The sequence below is a fragment of the Gossypium hirsutum genome, chromosome A10 (genome assembly GCF_007990345.1).
Source record: "Gossypium hirsutum isolate 1008001.06 chromosome A10, Gossypium_hirsutum_v2.1, whole genome shotgun sequence".
Taxonomy (NCBI): Eukaryota; Viridiplantae; Streptophyta; class Magnoliopsida; order Malvales; family Malvaceae; genus Gossypium; species Gossypium hirsutum.
In genome coordinates, this window is record NC_053433.1 from 104,861,128 (window position 1) to 104,876,685 (window position 15,558).

At 31.3% G+C, this 15,558-nt stretch overlaps 1 protein-coding gene across 1 annotated transcript; it reads left to right on the forward strand.

Annotated features, from left to right (window-relative positions):
* Positions 1-11,259: 11,259 nt before the first annotated feature.
* LOC121208074 (uncharacterized mitochondrial protein AtMg00810-like) lies at positions 11,260-13,136 on the forward strand. The gene is made up of 3 exons (XM_041078582.1): positions 11,260-11,735; positions 11,865-12,000; positions 12,849-13,136. Exons 1-3 carry the CDS (start codon positions 11,260-11,262, stop codon positions 13,134-13,136), a joined length of 900 nt encoding a protein of 299 aa, XP_040934516.1.
* The last annotated feature ends 2,422 nt before the right edge of the window (positions 13,137-15,558 follow it).

Here is a 15,558-nt window from a genome sequence, read left to right on the forward strand (position 1 = left end):
ATATTTGGCTATTTAGAATCAATGAGAGAATCGAAACCCCGTAAGTTAGGGCACAATTCCTCGGTGTTCCAAAACGCGAAATATTGCCTTATTTTCAAAATTTCTTTTGTTTTATATTTGGTCCTAAAAATTTTAATGAAATATTTAAGAGGTATGCGTTAGAAACAAATCGCGAAGAATAATCCAAATAATGAAACGAATATACAACATAAAAGTCATAATATCGAAATGTTTGGACGCGGTTGGGATGACAAGACTTTACAATTCAATATATGTTTTAAACATATGGGCCACTCGATAAATGGGTAAACAGGGTAAGCGTACATGGTATTGAGCATACACATTTCGCAGTAGAAATAATATATAAATAACATAAATAATGAAAAGACAAATAAAACAATATGGTAAATGAATAAATAACAATAACAGGTAAAGTGTTGAACTTGAAACATAAAACATATAAGGGTATAATAAACGAACAAATAAGACAAAATATAATGAAAGTGCAGTCATCTAAAACCCAAACATAATTTAACCGATTTTGCAATGGAATTTGGAACAAAAGGAATATACATGTATATATATATAAAATTCAAAGTGGTGAAAAATGTAAAGAATTTTAAAGTAAATAACATAAAAAATAATTTAAACCAAGTAATTCATAGAAAACTCTAAAATAGAATATACACAAAGATTTAAAATAAATCATGTATATAAAAAATTTAAAATAAATAATGTAAAAATAATCTTCCAAAATACATAACGTATAAGAAGTATGTGAAAAAATTTAATATAAGTAATATATGAAGTCTTAAGGTAAATAATGATAAAATTTTTGTAATAAATAATAACAGAATTTAAAATTGTTTACATATAAAATAGTATAAAGAAAGAACATGTAAAAAAAAAACTTAAAATATGCAAGATGGTTTATCATACATAATGTATAAGATATTTAGAATAAATGGGATGAAAAGAAAATTTTGAGACAAAACATTGTATGAAAATCATTTAAAAAAGTATGTATATATATACATAATAATTTAGAGTATGTATATATATATACATAACAATTTAGAGTAAAAAGATACATATAAAAATTTAAAATGAATACTACGTATGATGATTCAAAAGAAATAACATATATGCAAAATTTTTAAAATTGATAATGATTTAGAATATATGATATATTCAAAATAATGCCAATAATAATAGTAATAATAATGTAGATAAGAAACAAGAAAATAAAATAATATAATATGACAAATTTAATATAAAATTGATTGATTTGATGACATAGTGGTGATACTAATGATAACACAATAATAATGACATAGAAAACAATGATATCAATAAAATAATAAGGACAAAAATAGTTCCAATATTAACAATAATGAAAATAATAGAATAACAACAATAACAAATAAAGAATAATAATGATTATAACTATAATGTAAAACAGTGATATAAATAGTAACAACAATAATGATAAAATATAAGAAATAATAGAATAATGGCAATAATAATAAGTAGCAATAATAGAATTAATAATAAAAATAAAGTTGATTAATTAATAAAAAAAATGGTTGATTAATTAAAAAAGGACTATATTGAATTTTGGAACACAAATTTGGGGCGAATTCGAAATAAAAAAGGAATGGAGGACCAAATTGAAATGTGCTAAGAAAATAGAGGGATCCCATGCGCAAATAGACCATTCGGTCAAAATGCGTGGATCCTCCGTGGGCGTAGGTCGGGTCGCGTGTGGGAGGTCTAAAACGGTGTCGTTTTGGCACCTGGACCCCCACTCCCAAACGGCGCCGTTTGCCTCTAGTATTTAAGTTAGTTTCTTTTCTTCATTTCAGTTTCTCTTTAAAAAAACTGAAGGCCTTTTGCCCTCTCTCCCTCTCCCTTTGCTTCAGCCGATCGGGCTATCTCACCGTCCACCGTATCGCCACTATTTTCGGTGCCTGGCGACGCGCGACCATGGGTATTTAAACCCCGCTTGGGAGCCCTTCGAAGGCCAAGCGCCTCGACGTCCTTTGGGAGCCAAGAGAGAAACCCGTGGCCCTCTCCTTCGAACCTAATAGCCACGATGGAGAAGGTTCTCCGGCGACGCGTCCGTGGTTTCAGGTGAGGTTTCCTTATTTCTTTCCTTTTACTTTTGTCTATTTTCGTATATAAAAAAGAAAAATAAAAAACAGAATAAATGAACTCAGATCTTAGAACGAAAATGAAAATCAACCTTTTTTGATTTCTTGCTACCCTTTGTTTATGTTTGTTTCGATCTCTAATATCTGTGTTACAAAATCTTTTTTTTCTATAAAAAATGAACCCCCTTTTAAACACCCCCCCTTCTTCAATCGGGTTCCTTCCAAGGCTTTATAGCCGATTTCGCTATTGTTTCTCTGCTATCTCTTTTGCTGTTTGCACATGGTTTTTGTCTTTTTGTATCCTCTTTTCTTGCTTGTTTGCAGGCTTTGAGGGGTGTCAGACGCATAGAGGAGAGGGGCATGCGTGGGGCGTGCGACGGCGGTAGTGCGCAAGGTGGCTAATGGTTGGCCTAGAGGTTCGGCAGCACACCTGGGGGCTGAGCTGCGGCTGAAGGTTGATTGCTAAAAAATTGTAAGATAGTTGGGCTAGGGTTTTGAATTGGGCTTGGGTATTGGGTTAATTTGTAATGGGTTTTTGTGTGTGTGTGTGTTTTTTAGGCTGGTAATTGGGTTTTAGTTGGGTATTAGGTTTATTATTTATTGGACTGTTTTTGTTGTTTTTTTTTTGTGATTTGGGCTTGGGCTAATTAGTTTTATTATATCGGGCCCGGGCAAAATTGGGCCCGTACAGTCATATACAATTAGGCTTTAGTAATTGCAATTATGTCCAAAAGCATTGTTTCGATAGTTCGCAATTACTTAAACATGGAGTCAGTCTACAAGAAGTACCTAGATTGAAAACTCCTTATTGTATACTATTTACGAAAGCAATTCATCCAACTACTTTGTCCAATGAACTCGTTATGTGTGTGTTACCCTCACATGATATCCTCAATTCCTTTGAGTTAAATCTGTTCACTGAATACAATCCTATTTTATCTCATTGTCACCATTGTGTCTTCTTAATAATTAATATGATCACTGTCAACAAATGACTGTGATTAATTACTTGTTCGAGAACAAGTAACCCATGGCCACGTTCCATATTTATCAATCCACACAATGGCAATAAAATGATATCATTAACTCTTTAATTGAGCTATGAATTCCACTGTTGCTAGTAAAGCCATGCCATACACAAGTTATGTACCAACATACCGACTATGGGCTCGATCATCTTTAAAGCGTAAGCCTCCACTTATATCAAAGCATATGAGTTGCATATGCATGATCAATGACTAACTCAGGATTTAGGTAAATCACACCATGAACGTCACAAGTGAGTTAATTCACAAACGGATTCAAAATTAATTCATCTTGGGTCCAGTCCAATGAATACATCTATATCTCTACCCGTGGAGTCAACTGCTCCGATAATAAAGACTAGTCATCTCTCCAATTGGAATTGTAGATGACATAATAATCTTTTTTAGTATTTGAACCAAATGGCCACTTCAATTCTTTTACGGGATTACAGACTTATTTAGATTATCTACTAAAGTAAGTTGTCTTTCTTGCAATGTAAATGTTCTTACAATGCCACTTATATTTAGTTTGAACTTAGACAATCAACAAGCTAATATTTGCTTGTCAGAATTTTACTATGCATACAAAATATAAAAGGCAGAAATACAAAAGACATAATAGTAAAATGTGAAATTAATTTTATTTAGTTATTCATTGTTCAAATAAATAAAAAATAGTTACATTTTTACTATAATATGAGCACATTTCTCAATAGTTCTGATACCCGAGTTGCAGCATAACTTTAAGTTAATTGTTGACTTGGCAGAACTTGATACTCAAAAAGATTGTTAAGGATTTAAGGAATGAAAAAAGGAGAAAGAAAAGTTTGAGATTGAGGTTTCACATCAGAAGCAACTTTTGGCTAATATGGAGCAAATTGTTAGTAAGCTTGTCCAGATTGTTACATATCTTAAAGTGCGTGAGCATAGGTAATTTAAGGCTCAGCAGATAGCATGATTCCACCTATGATTATGCTTAATCAACCAACTAAAATTAGATTTTTTTTTCTATTCATAGAGTAATTTTTTCAATTTGACCCCTTTCCTAGCTTTTTGTTCTAGTTCAGTCCATTTTGCTTGATTTTGAATTTCGATACTCTAATTTCATCAATGACAAAATTAAAACAAGAAACACAAGCTTAGTAGCATTCTATTCAAAGTTTGACCACAAATAACTATATTAAACACACAAAATTAGCTTGCTATCACTTATAATATCATGATATTATAATCTTAATTAACCCCACTATGTCAGGGTTTTTCATTTTTTTCTTTTTATAAATTATATATAATAATATTAAATTTTAATTTTCATACAATTTAATAACTTAATTATTTTATTAATTTTAAAATTTAAATTTACTATTTATTTACAATTCATTGGATGCAAATATATAATTTAAAAATAAATACAAATTTTAATCAAATGCAAATACATAACAATTTTAATAACTCATTTTAAATTTCTTTCTTTCTAAATCAAACAACAATACTTAATTAGAGATCAAGTCGAATTATAGTTAGAGACGAATTCTAATATTAAGATCTTTTTAATAAATGTCTTTACCCTTATTCTCAAATCACCAAATTAATTCCTATTTTCAACAAAAATCAACACCATCGTGCCGCTCACCTTTTGAATAAATGCCTTTACTCTTATTCTCAAATCACCAAATTAATTCTCATTTTCAACAAAAATCAACACATCGTGCCGCTCACCAACCGCTAATCATTGACAACCATCTTCATTCTGGATATAGCTTACTTCTAAACCTCCGTTATGTGGGATAATTTTGAGCCAATGCTTGATATTTTTATTTTTTTTCTTTTTATGTTTTTAGATTAATCTTTTTCTCACTCTCATATATTCGGAAGTATTAATTCAATTGAAAAAAATATGTTTCTTAATTTTATAATCTAATTTTTTAAATTTAATTTATATTTTAATTGTATAATTTAAATTTTCATTAGATTTAAATCACAAAATGTAAATCTTTTATTGGAGAGTAAAGAATTAATCATTTTGAGAAATAAAATTTTTGTTAAGAATATAAATTAAATTGAGACTTCTTTGAACTTTAAGAGATTCTCTTAAATAAAATGAATTATATTTTTACTGCAAAACTATATCAATTACAATGTAATTGTATATAAAAGAAATCTCAATTGAATAGAGAAATTGGGAATAATTAAGATATGATTACAAGAAAGGGACATAAAATATCTTAAAAATGAGGGTATATATAATATAATAAGATACACAAACAAATTAAGAAATAAGGTAAGTGGCATCACATGATTACAATAAGTGGACACATTTTATGACTCAATCAATATAATTGTTGAGCCCACATCTTAATCAATAAATAATATTTCATTTAAATTAAAATAAATATAAATATTTTCTTTATATTTAAAATAACTTTCTCAAATTTGAAACCAGTTTTATTTACAATGCATTTAAGGTTTTTCTTAAAATAAGAAATTTTATTTATGATTAAAATTATCTTTAAACTTTTAAAACTTGTTTTTTTCTTAAATTAACTTGTTTCTAATTTCACAGAATTTAATTAGAACATCTCATATTCATAACTTATTTTTATAAATTGTTACAAAACTTTTTAAATTGTTAAAATAAATTAAAAACATTATAATTAACTAGAAACTCTATCAGATATGTATGTGTGTGAAAACTATATATTTAAAATAAGGTAATCTACAAAAATAGTCAGTTTTGTTTGCCTCAGGTTACATTTTAGTCACTTATGTTTGAAATGTTACGTTTTAGTCACTTATGTTATTATTTTGTTACGAAGTGATCACTCTACCGTTAAGTTTCGTTATCTCTCTAACGGTAATCCTACGTGACAGTCCAACTAGATTTTAGGTGCCAACTTGGATTTCTAAATAGAATGAAAATAGATTTTTAATTAAAAATTTAATTAATTAAAAATTTTAAACCTAAACCTTAACTAAAAAGAACTGTTCATCTCCCCTTTTTTATTTTTCTTCCATCTCTTCTTTTTTTCAATGGTTTTTTGGTTTTTCATTTTTCCCTTAAAAACCAAGAAAATGAAAAGAAAAAAAAACTTATTTGGAATCGAAAAGAGTTTAGAAGAGAAAAAAATTTTACTTGGTCTTTCCTTTCATTTTTCTATCAAAAGAAAAATAAAAATGAAAGAGAGAATATTTCGTTGGGTGAGTATTGGGTTTGTGTAAAGCTCCACCGAAACCACCATTGATGAAGAGACAGAAATTGTGCTAAAGTGAACAGCTTCTCTCTTTCTTTCTCTCTTTTTTGTCTTTTGTTTTTTGTTGTTTGATGAACAAAAATACTCAAATTTTAATTTAGAGTTTTCACTAAACAATAAAAATTCAATCTTTTGTTTTTCAGTATTGAATAAAAAAGATAGAGGAATGCAAAGAGGAAATACCTAAACCCTCCATTGAATCCATCTTTATGAAACAGTTAATTTGATTTCAACTATTTTGATCTTAATAAATAGTTTTTCCAATCAAATGAAAAAAAACCATTGAAAAAAAAGACGAGAAGGAAGAAAAGTAGAAAAGAGGAGATGAACAGTTTTTTTAGTTAAGGTTTAGGTTTAAAAATTTTAATTAATTAATTTTTTAATTAAAAATCTATTTTCATCCTATTTAGAAATCCAAGTTGGCACCTAAAATCTAGTTGGACTGCCACGTAGGATTACCGTTAGAGAGATAACGAAACCTAACGGTAGAGTGATCACTTTGTAACAAAATAATAACATAAGTGACTAAAACGTAACATTTCAAACATAAGTGACTAAAATATAACCTGAGGCAAACAAAAGTGACTATTTTTGTAGATTACCCTTTAAAATATAGACATATGTTTAAAAATAACATACAATAAATAATTAACCATAAAATTAGAAATTAATAATAATAACACTTGAGATATGTATGAAATTAAAATAAAAAATAATTTAAATGGAGTATTGGCAAAATATTTGTAATTAATGGTATATTTATTTCATTAAAAATAACTTTGAGAAAATGATTTTTGAAAAATAAATTAATTTTTCTAAAAAAACTTATATTTTATGGTGTTTGGATGCTTCTACGTAAAATTATTTGACAAATTTTCCTGAACTTAATTTCCAAGGCTCAAGCTTGACCCAATCTATTTTTTAAGTTTTTAATGTTTTATATTACGTAATTTATAACACATAAAAATTAAATCTATAGTGATATATAATGCTACTATAATGTAAATATTAAAAAAATTTAATATGACTATGTATAAAACTATAACAAAATAAATATATATTTTTTAAAAAATTAAAAATAATAATATGGGCGGCCTAAAAATGAGCTTCGGCTAGCCACTTACAAATATAGGCAGACTTCAGCAAAATTTAAGGCTCATTTTTTGGATCGAGTTGGGCTTGGGCAATCATAAAGCGTTTTAATATCATGCTTAAGCCCAACTTAGACTCGAACCATGAACACCTCTATGTTGTATATTATATATACACATTTAATATTTTTATATGTTCTTTATAGAGGTGCTCATGGGTTGGGTTAGGTCGAGCCTAAGTATGTCCAATGTGCAATTTGGTTGTTAAAACTTTTTGTAAACATGTGACTTCTGTTTAGTTTGATTGTAATTTTTGTTTTGCTAAGGTTAGTCATGTACTTAGCTGATTTAGTAGCCTCTTAGGTTATCATTAAGCTGATTTTACAGCTTGGGTACTAGCACAAGCAATGTTTTGTTTTCTTCTAATGTAATGAAGCTACTTATGTATATTGTAATGTTTCTTATTGTAGTAATTAAGAGTTGTCAATTTTTCTCTCAACCAACTTGTGTTTTTGCTTCTGCCTTTCATCTTTCGAACATAAACTTTCTTTGTTTTGATCTTTGAGTGCTGATATAACTCAACAAATGGTATCAAGAGCTTATCATGTTTGAGGGCCTTTTACTGTGTGTTGTTCATTTGTGTGTCCTGTGCTTGAAAGAAAAGAAATAGAAGTTGTTTTGTTGGTTTTTTGGTTGCTGAAAAAGAATGAGTTTCTCACCACCACCATCTATTTTTGCTAGTGAAAACTACAACATTTGGGATGTGAAAATGAAAACATACCTGTAGGCTCATGATCTGTGGAGTGTTGTTCAAACTGACATAGAACCACCACCTTTGAGAGCTAATCCTACCATAGCTCAGATTAGGCAGCATAATGAGGACTATGCCAAAAAGTATAAGGCTATGTCATGCCTTTAAAATGGAGTTTCAGATGTAAGTTTCACAAGGTTATGGCTTGTGACTCTCCAAAGCAGGCCTGGGACAGACTTAAGGAAGAGTTTCAAGGGTCAGACAAAACCAGACAGCAGCAGTTGATCAACTTGAGGAGGGACTTTGAGAATCTGAATATGAAAGAGACTGAATCCGTTAAGTAGTACTTTGATAGGATAATGGCTACATTTAATAACATTAGGCTTATTGGGGATGACTTTAGTGATAAAATAATAGTTGAAAAGGTCATTACAACCCTTCTAGAGAAGTATGAGTCAAAAACTTCTTCCTTGGAGGAGTCTAGAGACCAGTCAACCATATCCTTGACAGAGCCAATAAATGCTCTTTATGCACAAGAGCAGAGAAGGGAAAACAAGATGGAGGAGCATTTTGAATGAGCCTTTTAGGCTAGAAGTATAGAAAACTCAAGCTCGAGTTACAAGGGAAAGAAGCCTTGGTCCAAAAAGAAAGAGAAACCAAATAATGATGCAAGAAAAAGGAAGTTTCCACTATGCACTCACTGCAAGAATTCAACTCATTTGGTAAAATATTGTTGGTACAGGCCTGATATTTAGTGTAAAAGTTGCAAGCAACTTGGTCACATGGAAAAAGTCTGTAAAAACAAAGCAAAAACACAACTACAACAGTAGAATCAAGCTTAAGCTGTTGAGGATGTTCAAGCTCAAAAGGAGCATATTTTTACTACTTTTTATTTCGCAAGTTCGAGCAAGGTCAGAAAGAATTGGTTGATTGACAGTGGTTGCACTCATTACATTACATCAGATGAAGGCTTGTTTAGGGAACTGGATGCCAGCTTTGTGTCTAAGGTCAGAATTGGGAATAGTGAGTTCATTGAGGCCAATGGAAAATGCAAAGGCAAAGCTGTGATATGCACTTAATCAGGTAACAAAACAACTTTAGAAGTTCTTTTTGTACATGATATTGTCTAGAATTTACTTAGTGTTGGTCAGTTGTTAGAGAAGGGTACACTCCATTATCTTTGAAGATAAAACTTTTGTGATTAAGGATCTTTTTGGTCAAGAGCTAGTGACAATAGCTGTGCATGATAGATCATTTACTTTAGTTGTTAATTAGTTAGAAGTAAAGGCATATACTGCTCTAACTGATGTGTCATGTTTATGGCACAAGCGGTTGGGGCATGTGAACTACAAGTCACTTGGTTTGCTACATAAGATGAATCTAGTTGAAGACATATCCAATATTGAACCTAAAAATGAAGTACGTAAAGTTTGTCAGCTTGGCAAGCAGACCAGATTACCTTTTCCAGTTAACAAAGCTTGGAGAGCTTACGAGAGGCTTCAACTGGTCCATAATAATATTTGTGGACCTATGAAGACCTCTTCATTGAATGGCAGCAGGTATTTTGAGTTGTTCATTGATGATTGCACCAGATTTTTTTGGGTGAATTTTTTGAAACAAAAGTCAGAAGTGGTTGATATCTTTTGTAAGTTTAATGCCTTAGCTGAGAATCAAGCAAGTTGTAAACTGAAGGTATTGAGGTTAGACAATGGGACTGAATATGTATCTCAAAAGTTTCAGAAGATTTATGGTGAAGTTGACATCAGTTAACCACCATCTACACACCACAGCAGAATGGTGCTTGTTAGAGAAAGAACAGAATTGTTCTTGATATGGCCAGGTGTTTATTGTTTGAAGGAAAAATGCCTAACATTTTTTGGGCTGAGACAGTGAATACTTCTATGTATTTACTCAACAGATTGCCAACAAATAAAGTCAAAGGCAAAACACCATTTGAAGTTTGGTTTGGACACAAGCCTACTGTCTCACACTTGAAAGTGTTTGGTTGCATATGTTACACATTTGAGCCAACTTAAAAGAGAACCAAGTTAGAAAGAAGGTCCATGCCTAGAGTTTTTGTTGACTATAGTAGCACAAAGAAAGGGTATAGGGTCTTTGATCCATCCATTAAAAAGATTGTTATGAGTAGAGATATGAAATTTATTGAGGGCGGTTGTTGAAAATGGGATGGAATAAATGCAAGCTTGTCTGAGACCAGCAAGATCTTGATTTGCAGCATGTTGAGAATAAAGTTGAAATTGAGGGAGAATATGATGATGTACCTATCAGAGGCATAAGAACTATCACAGACATCTATCAAAGATGTGACATGACCATTATTGAGCCTTTTAACTTTGATAGCGCTGCAAAAGAGGATTGCTGGAAAGAAGCAATGGAGGCAGAAACGGAAATGATTCATAAGAATGGTACATTGAAGCTGGTTGATAGGCCAGCATACAGAAAAATTATTAGTGTGAAATGGGTGTTCAGGACCAAGCACAATGCAGATGGGTCCCTGAATAAGAACAAAGCAAAGCTAGTTGTGAAGAGGTATAGCCAACAATATGGCATTGATTTTTCAAAAACCTTTACACCAATTGTAAGGTTAGACACCATAAGGCTGCTATTTGCCTTAGCTATTCAAAAGCTATGGAAAAAGCACCAGCTGGATGTCAAATATGCTTTCTTGAATAGATTTCTCAAAGAAGAGATCTTTGTTGAGAAGCCAGATGGTTTCAAGTTATGTGGTGAAGGACATAAGGTTTACAAGCTTAAAAAGGCCTTGTATGGCTTAAAGCAGGCTCCAAGGCCTGGTATGACAGAATTGACACATATCTATCAAAGCTTGACTTTGAGAAAAGTGTCAGTGAACCTACTCTCTATGTCAAAAAGGTTGAGAATGAGACCTTATTGATTGTATTCTTATATGTGAATGATTTACTGGTTATTGGTAGCAAAAGTGAACTGATTGAGGAGTTCAAAAAATAGATGCAAGATGTTTTTGAGATGACTGATCTAGGCTTGATGACTTACTTTCTTAGCATGGAAGTGAATCAGAATGAGCATGGGATTTTTATGAGTCAACAAACATTTACATTGAAGATTCTAAACAAGTTTTGCATGACAAATTGCAAACCTGCTAGCACTCCTATGGTACAAAGAGAAAAAATTTTCTGCAAAAGTGACCATAAACGAGTAGATAAGAAGGGCTACAGAAGTCTCGTAGGTTGTCTGCTCTATTTGACAGTAACAATGCCAGACATCATGTATGGAATGAGCCTTCTATCAAGGTTTATGCACTGTAGCAATATTGCTTACTTCAAAGTAGCTAAAAGAGTTCTAAGATATGTCAAAGGAACTCTCAACTTTGGAGTGAAATTTGAGAAGGCTGAAGAATTGAAGTTGCTTGGTTACTCAGATAGTGATTGGGCAGGATCAGCCGATGATATGAAAAATACATCGGGGTATTTATTTCACTCTAGGTTCAAGGGTCTTTTGTTGGACTTCTAAGAAACAACAAACAGTAGCACAATCCACTGAGAAGCATAGTACATTGCAGCTGCTACTACTGTTAATCAAGCCATTTGGCTTAGAAAACTTTTGAGTGACTTGAATGCTGATCAAAAGGAAACAACAAAGATCAAAGTGGACAACCAGTCTGCTATTTCTATTGCCAAAAATCCTGTGTTTCATGGCAAGACCAAGCACTTCAAGATCAAGTATCATTTTGTAAGGGAGTCATAACTATCAAGGGAAGTCAATTTGATTCATTACAGTTATAAGGCTTAGTTTGTGGACATTCTAACCAAGCCACTCGCTAATGCAAGGTTTGAATATTTGAGAAAAAATTGGCGTCTGCTGCTTAGTAGCCAATGAGGAGTGTTGAAAGTTGGCAACAATGCAGCAACATGCAAATGTCCAATGTGCAATTTGGTTATTAAAATTTTTTGTAACATGTGACTTATTTTTAGTTTGATTGTAATTTTTCTTTTACTAAGGTTAGTCATGTACTTAGCTGATTTAGTAGCCTCTTAGCTTACCATTAAGCTGATTTTATAGCTTGGATACAAGCACAAGCAATGTTTTGTTTTCTTCCAATGTAATAAAACTACTTATGTATATTGTAATGTTGCTTATTGTAGTAATTAAGAGTTTTCAATTTTTCTCTCAACCAACTTGAGTTTTTACTTCTTTTTTTCATCTTTCAAACATAAATTTTCTTTGTTTTGATCTTTGAGTGCTGATATAACTCAACAGTTATGTCTTGGGCCTTTTCAATTCCCAGTCATCTCATGGTTGATTTGAGGGAGAAAATTTTCTTTGTAAAGTGGCTGCAGGTTTTGCATCATTAGTTGTGTTCAAAACCCAACTTTGAGTAGATAAAAAATTGGCACATGGGTTGGAAAGGGCTTCTGCCACAGGAGCTTTTGGCTAATGAAAGCATCCACAATCAACTTAACTGTGGTATTGAGATGATAGTTTAGGCTGCTGACCATGTACCAGTAGTGCAACATGGTTTGAGAGAGAATGTTACATATCTTAAGGTGCTTGAGTAGAGGTAGTTTGAGGCTCAGCAGAGAGTAGCCGCACATGCACAACAGCCAGCTATAGCCCCGATAGATGGTGTTCCTGAGATGAGTTTGAAGGAGGTAGTTGAGGCCTATGCACAGCAGTATGAGATGGTATTCAAGCCCAAGCCTGGAAGAATGCATAATGGTCAACAGATATATGGCTTGGGTAACATAAGTGTAATAGTTGAATCACTTCACCAGAAAGTTTTTGCCCAAAAGGATAATGGCTGGTCCTTGGTCTCACTTGATGATTTGTTGGAAATGCACTATAATTCTCTTGCAAGGAGACGTTGAGTTTTAGGTAGTTTACCAGGAAAGATGCTGTAGTGAGAAGTGTTTTTGAGTTTTAAACTGTCCTTTGAAATGAGGTCGATGGTTTTTATGGTCATAGAGGTCTAATGTATTGACATATAATTCAATAAAAAATCTTTGTACAAATACAAATCAATTCATAAATTTCTTTAATTTGAAATCTTTTTATTTATTTCCTTTGTAAAGAATGTATTGAACTATAATACACTTTAATTTTATAGTACTTCAATATAACTGTTAAGGTAATTAAATTTTCTAAGTCAAAATTATATATAAAAAGAATCAGTCATTAAAAATAATAATTCTTCGAAAGAAATATCAAATTATTTTCGAACAACAACGACAATAGAAATATAAAATTATGTTAATGCTAATGAGTTTATTCAATATTATGAATTTAAAAAAAAAGAAAATTGTATGCTATTTATACTACGTGAAGCATGCACTCTTAAAATCGTTTTTTATCTACTTGTTATTTTGTTTAGTGTAAGTAAAACATATTTTGTGAATTTATTTTGAAAAGGAAGTCAAATTTCAACAATTATTTTTTAATCATTTTCACTAATATAATTAAAATCGCAAAGTAACAAGTGTCGCACTAGAAACTAATGTTTTAAAAAGTGAAATTTAATGTATTTTATAATACTTAATATTAAACTAATTTTTTATTTGATATAAATTCATAACATATAAACAAATTTATTCAAACTTAATTTCCTTTTGGCAAAAAAAAAACATTTTTAAGCTACATCTAGGCTCGTTCCAAAAGTGAGAGAGTTTAGATAAAAAAAATAGGCCCAAAAAATGAGTTTGGGTCAAAAAATAAAGCTGTTTAAAAACAGGTCTTACCTCGGGTAAAGCTTTTTTAGCTCAAGCCCAGCCCAAATTTGTAAAAAAAAAGGCTTTTTTTTACTGTTTTGATGCTATTTTCTTCTTGTTTTCTTCTATTTTGTCACCATTTCACTATTATATTTTTATTGTTTGGATATTGTATAATTATTATTTTATTATAAATTTTGTTATTTTTTAGAGACAGTTGCTTGTTAAATTGCACCTATTTTAGTGTTATTTTAGTATACATATATTTTTAAATTTTTTTAATTTATTAGGAAATATTTATTTTAATGTTAATAGTATTCTTTATGCATTTATTTTTTAAAAAATTATATAAAAAATAATATATATTTTTAATACAGGAGGTCGAACCAAGCTCAAGTTTTAACTTTTTATCTGGATCGGATTCGAACAAAATTTTAGGCCTGTTTTAAGGCTATACCCAAACCTAACAAACGGATTTAAATTTTTAGTTAGACCTAGGCCGACCAATGGATACCTCTAATCACATCATCAAGCGCCAGATCAAAGTCATCCTCTTCGAATTCAAAATCAATATTATTGCTTTTAGAATTGCCTCTCAATGTGTCTCTGAAAGAAGCTTCAGGTTTCTCCTCCTTTGCCATCTCAAGGTCATTGATAGGTCAAATCATCACCCTTTTTATTCTATCACTCGTTCAAGCTCCATGGGGATAGGTGAGCTAGGGCGTTCATGGTTGGGAGTTGTAACGCCCCAAAAATTGGGCCTAGAAAGAATTGGGCCTTGAGTCTAGGATTCAGATAGAAGAAAACTTGAATAATTAAGAGGTTTTAAATATTATCGTTTAAGAAAAAAATTTTGAAATAAATTACTACTAGAAAATTTTTACTATATTTATTATTACGGATAATTAGTATTATGAGATAAAATTATTATTCTTAGAAAAATATTACTGTATGTATGTTTGAAAATTTTTATGAAAATTTTTATTATTATTTACTGTATTATTGATATTTGAAATTTTTATTATTAGATATATTTATAAAATTATTATTATTAGATAGAAAAAAATAAAAAAATATATATATATTTATAAAAGTATTGTTGTTTTGGTGTTTAAACTCTAGGAAAAAAATTGTTTTAATTTGGCCTCTTAAGGGAATCTGGGCAGTAGGCTTCATTAATAAAATAGGGGTGAGTTTTAGCACAAGCAGGCGTGGGAGGAGCTTGGGTTCAAGGCGTAGCGTGCGCAATTTGGGTTTTTTTTTTAATATGCAGATCACGGCTAGAATAAGGTTAAGAGAAGTTACGGGTATAATTTAACACAAAGAGCACCTGTGGCGCAGTGGCAGCAGCGTGCTGGACATATGGAGAGGGCGCAGGTTTGATTTCGTACGCGGGTGAATTTTGTTTTATTTTTAAAGTGGGCCAGAACTGAAGCAGGTAAGGTTTATAATTTATTGCGACCACATATTGGAAAGGAAGGAAGCCTGGTGCAGTGGCCAGCAGCACGGGTGTGGGCGCAAGGTGGACGGAGGTCTGGGGTTCGAGCTGCAGTTCACGCACGTAAGCTATTTGAACTGGACTGAA

Excerpts from the sequence above, each read along its gene's own strand:
- LOC121208074 (XM_041078582.1), top strand. The coding sequence starts at position 11,260 with ATGCAAGATGTTTTTGAGATGACTGATCTAGGCTTGATGACTTACTTT. Across the intron at positions 11,736-11,864 it reads GATATGAAAAATACATCGGG|AAAACTTTTGAGTGACTTGA; the intron begins GTATTTATTTCA and ends CATTTGGCTTAG. Across the intron at positions 12,001-12,848 it reads TCAAGATCAAGTATCATTTT|AGAGTAGCCGCACATGCACA; the intron begins GTAAGGGAGTCA and ends GAGGCTCAGCAG.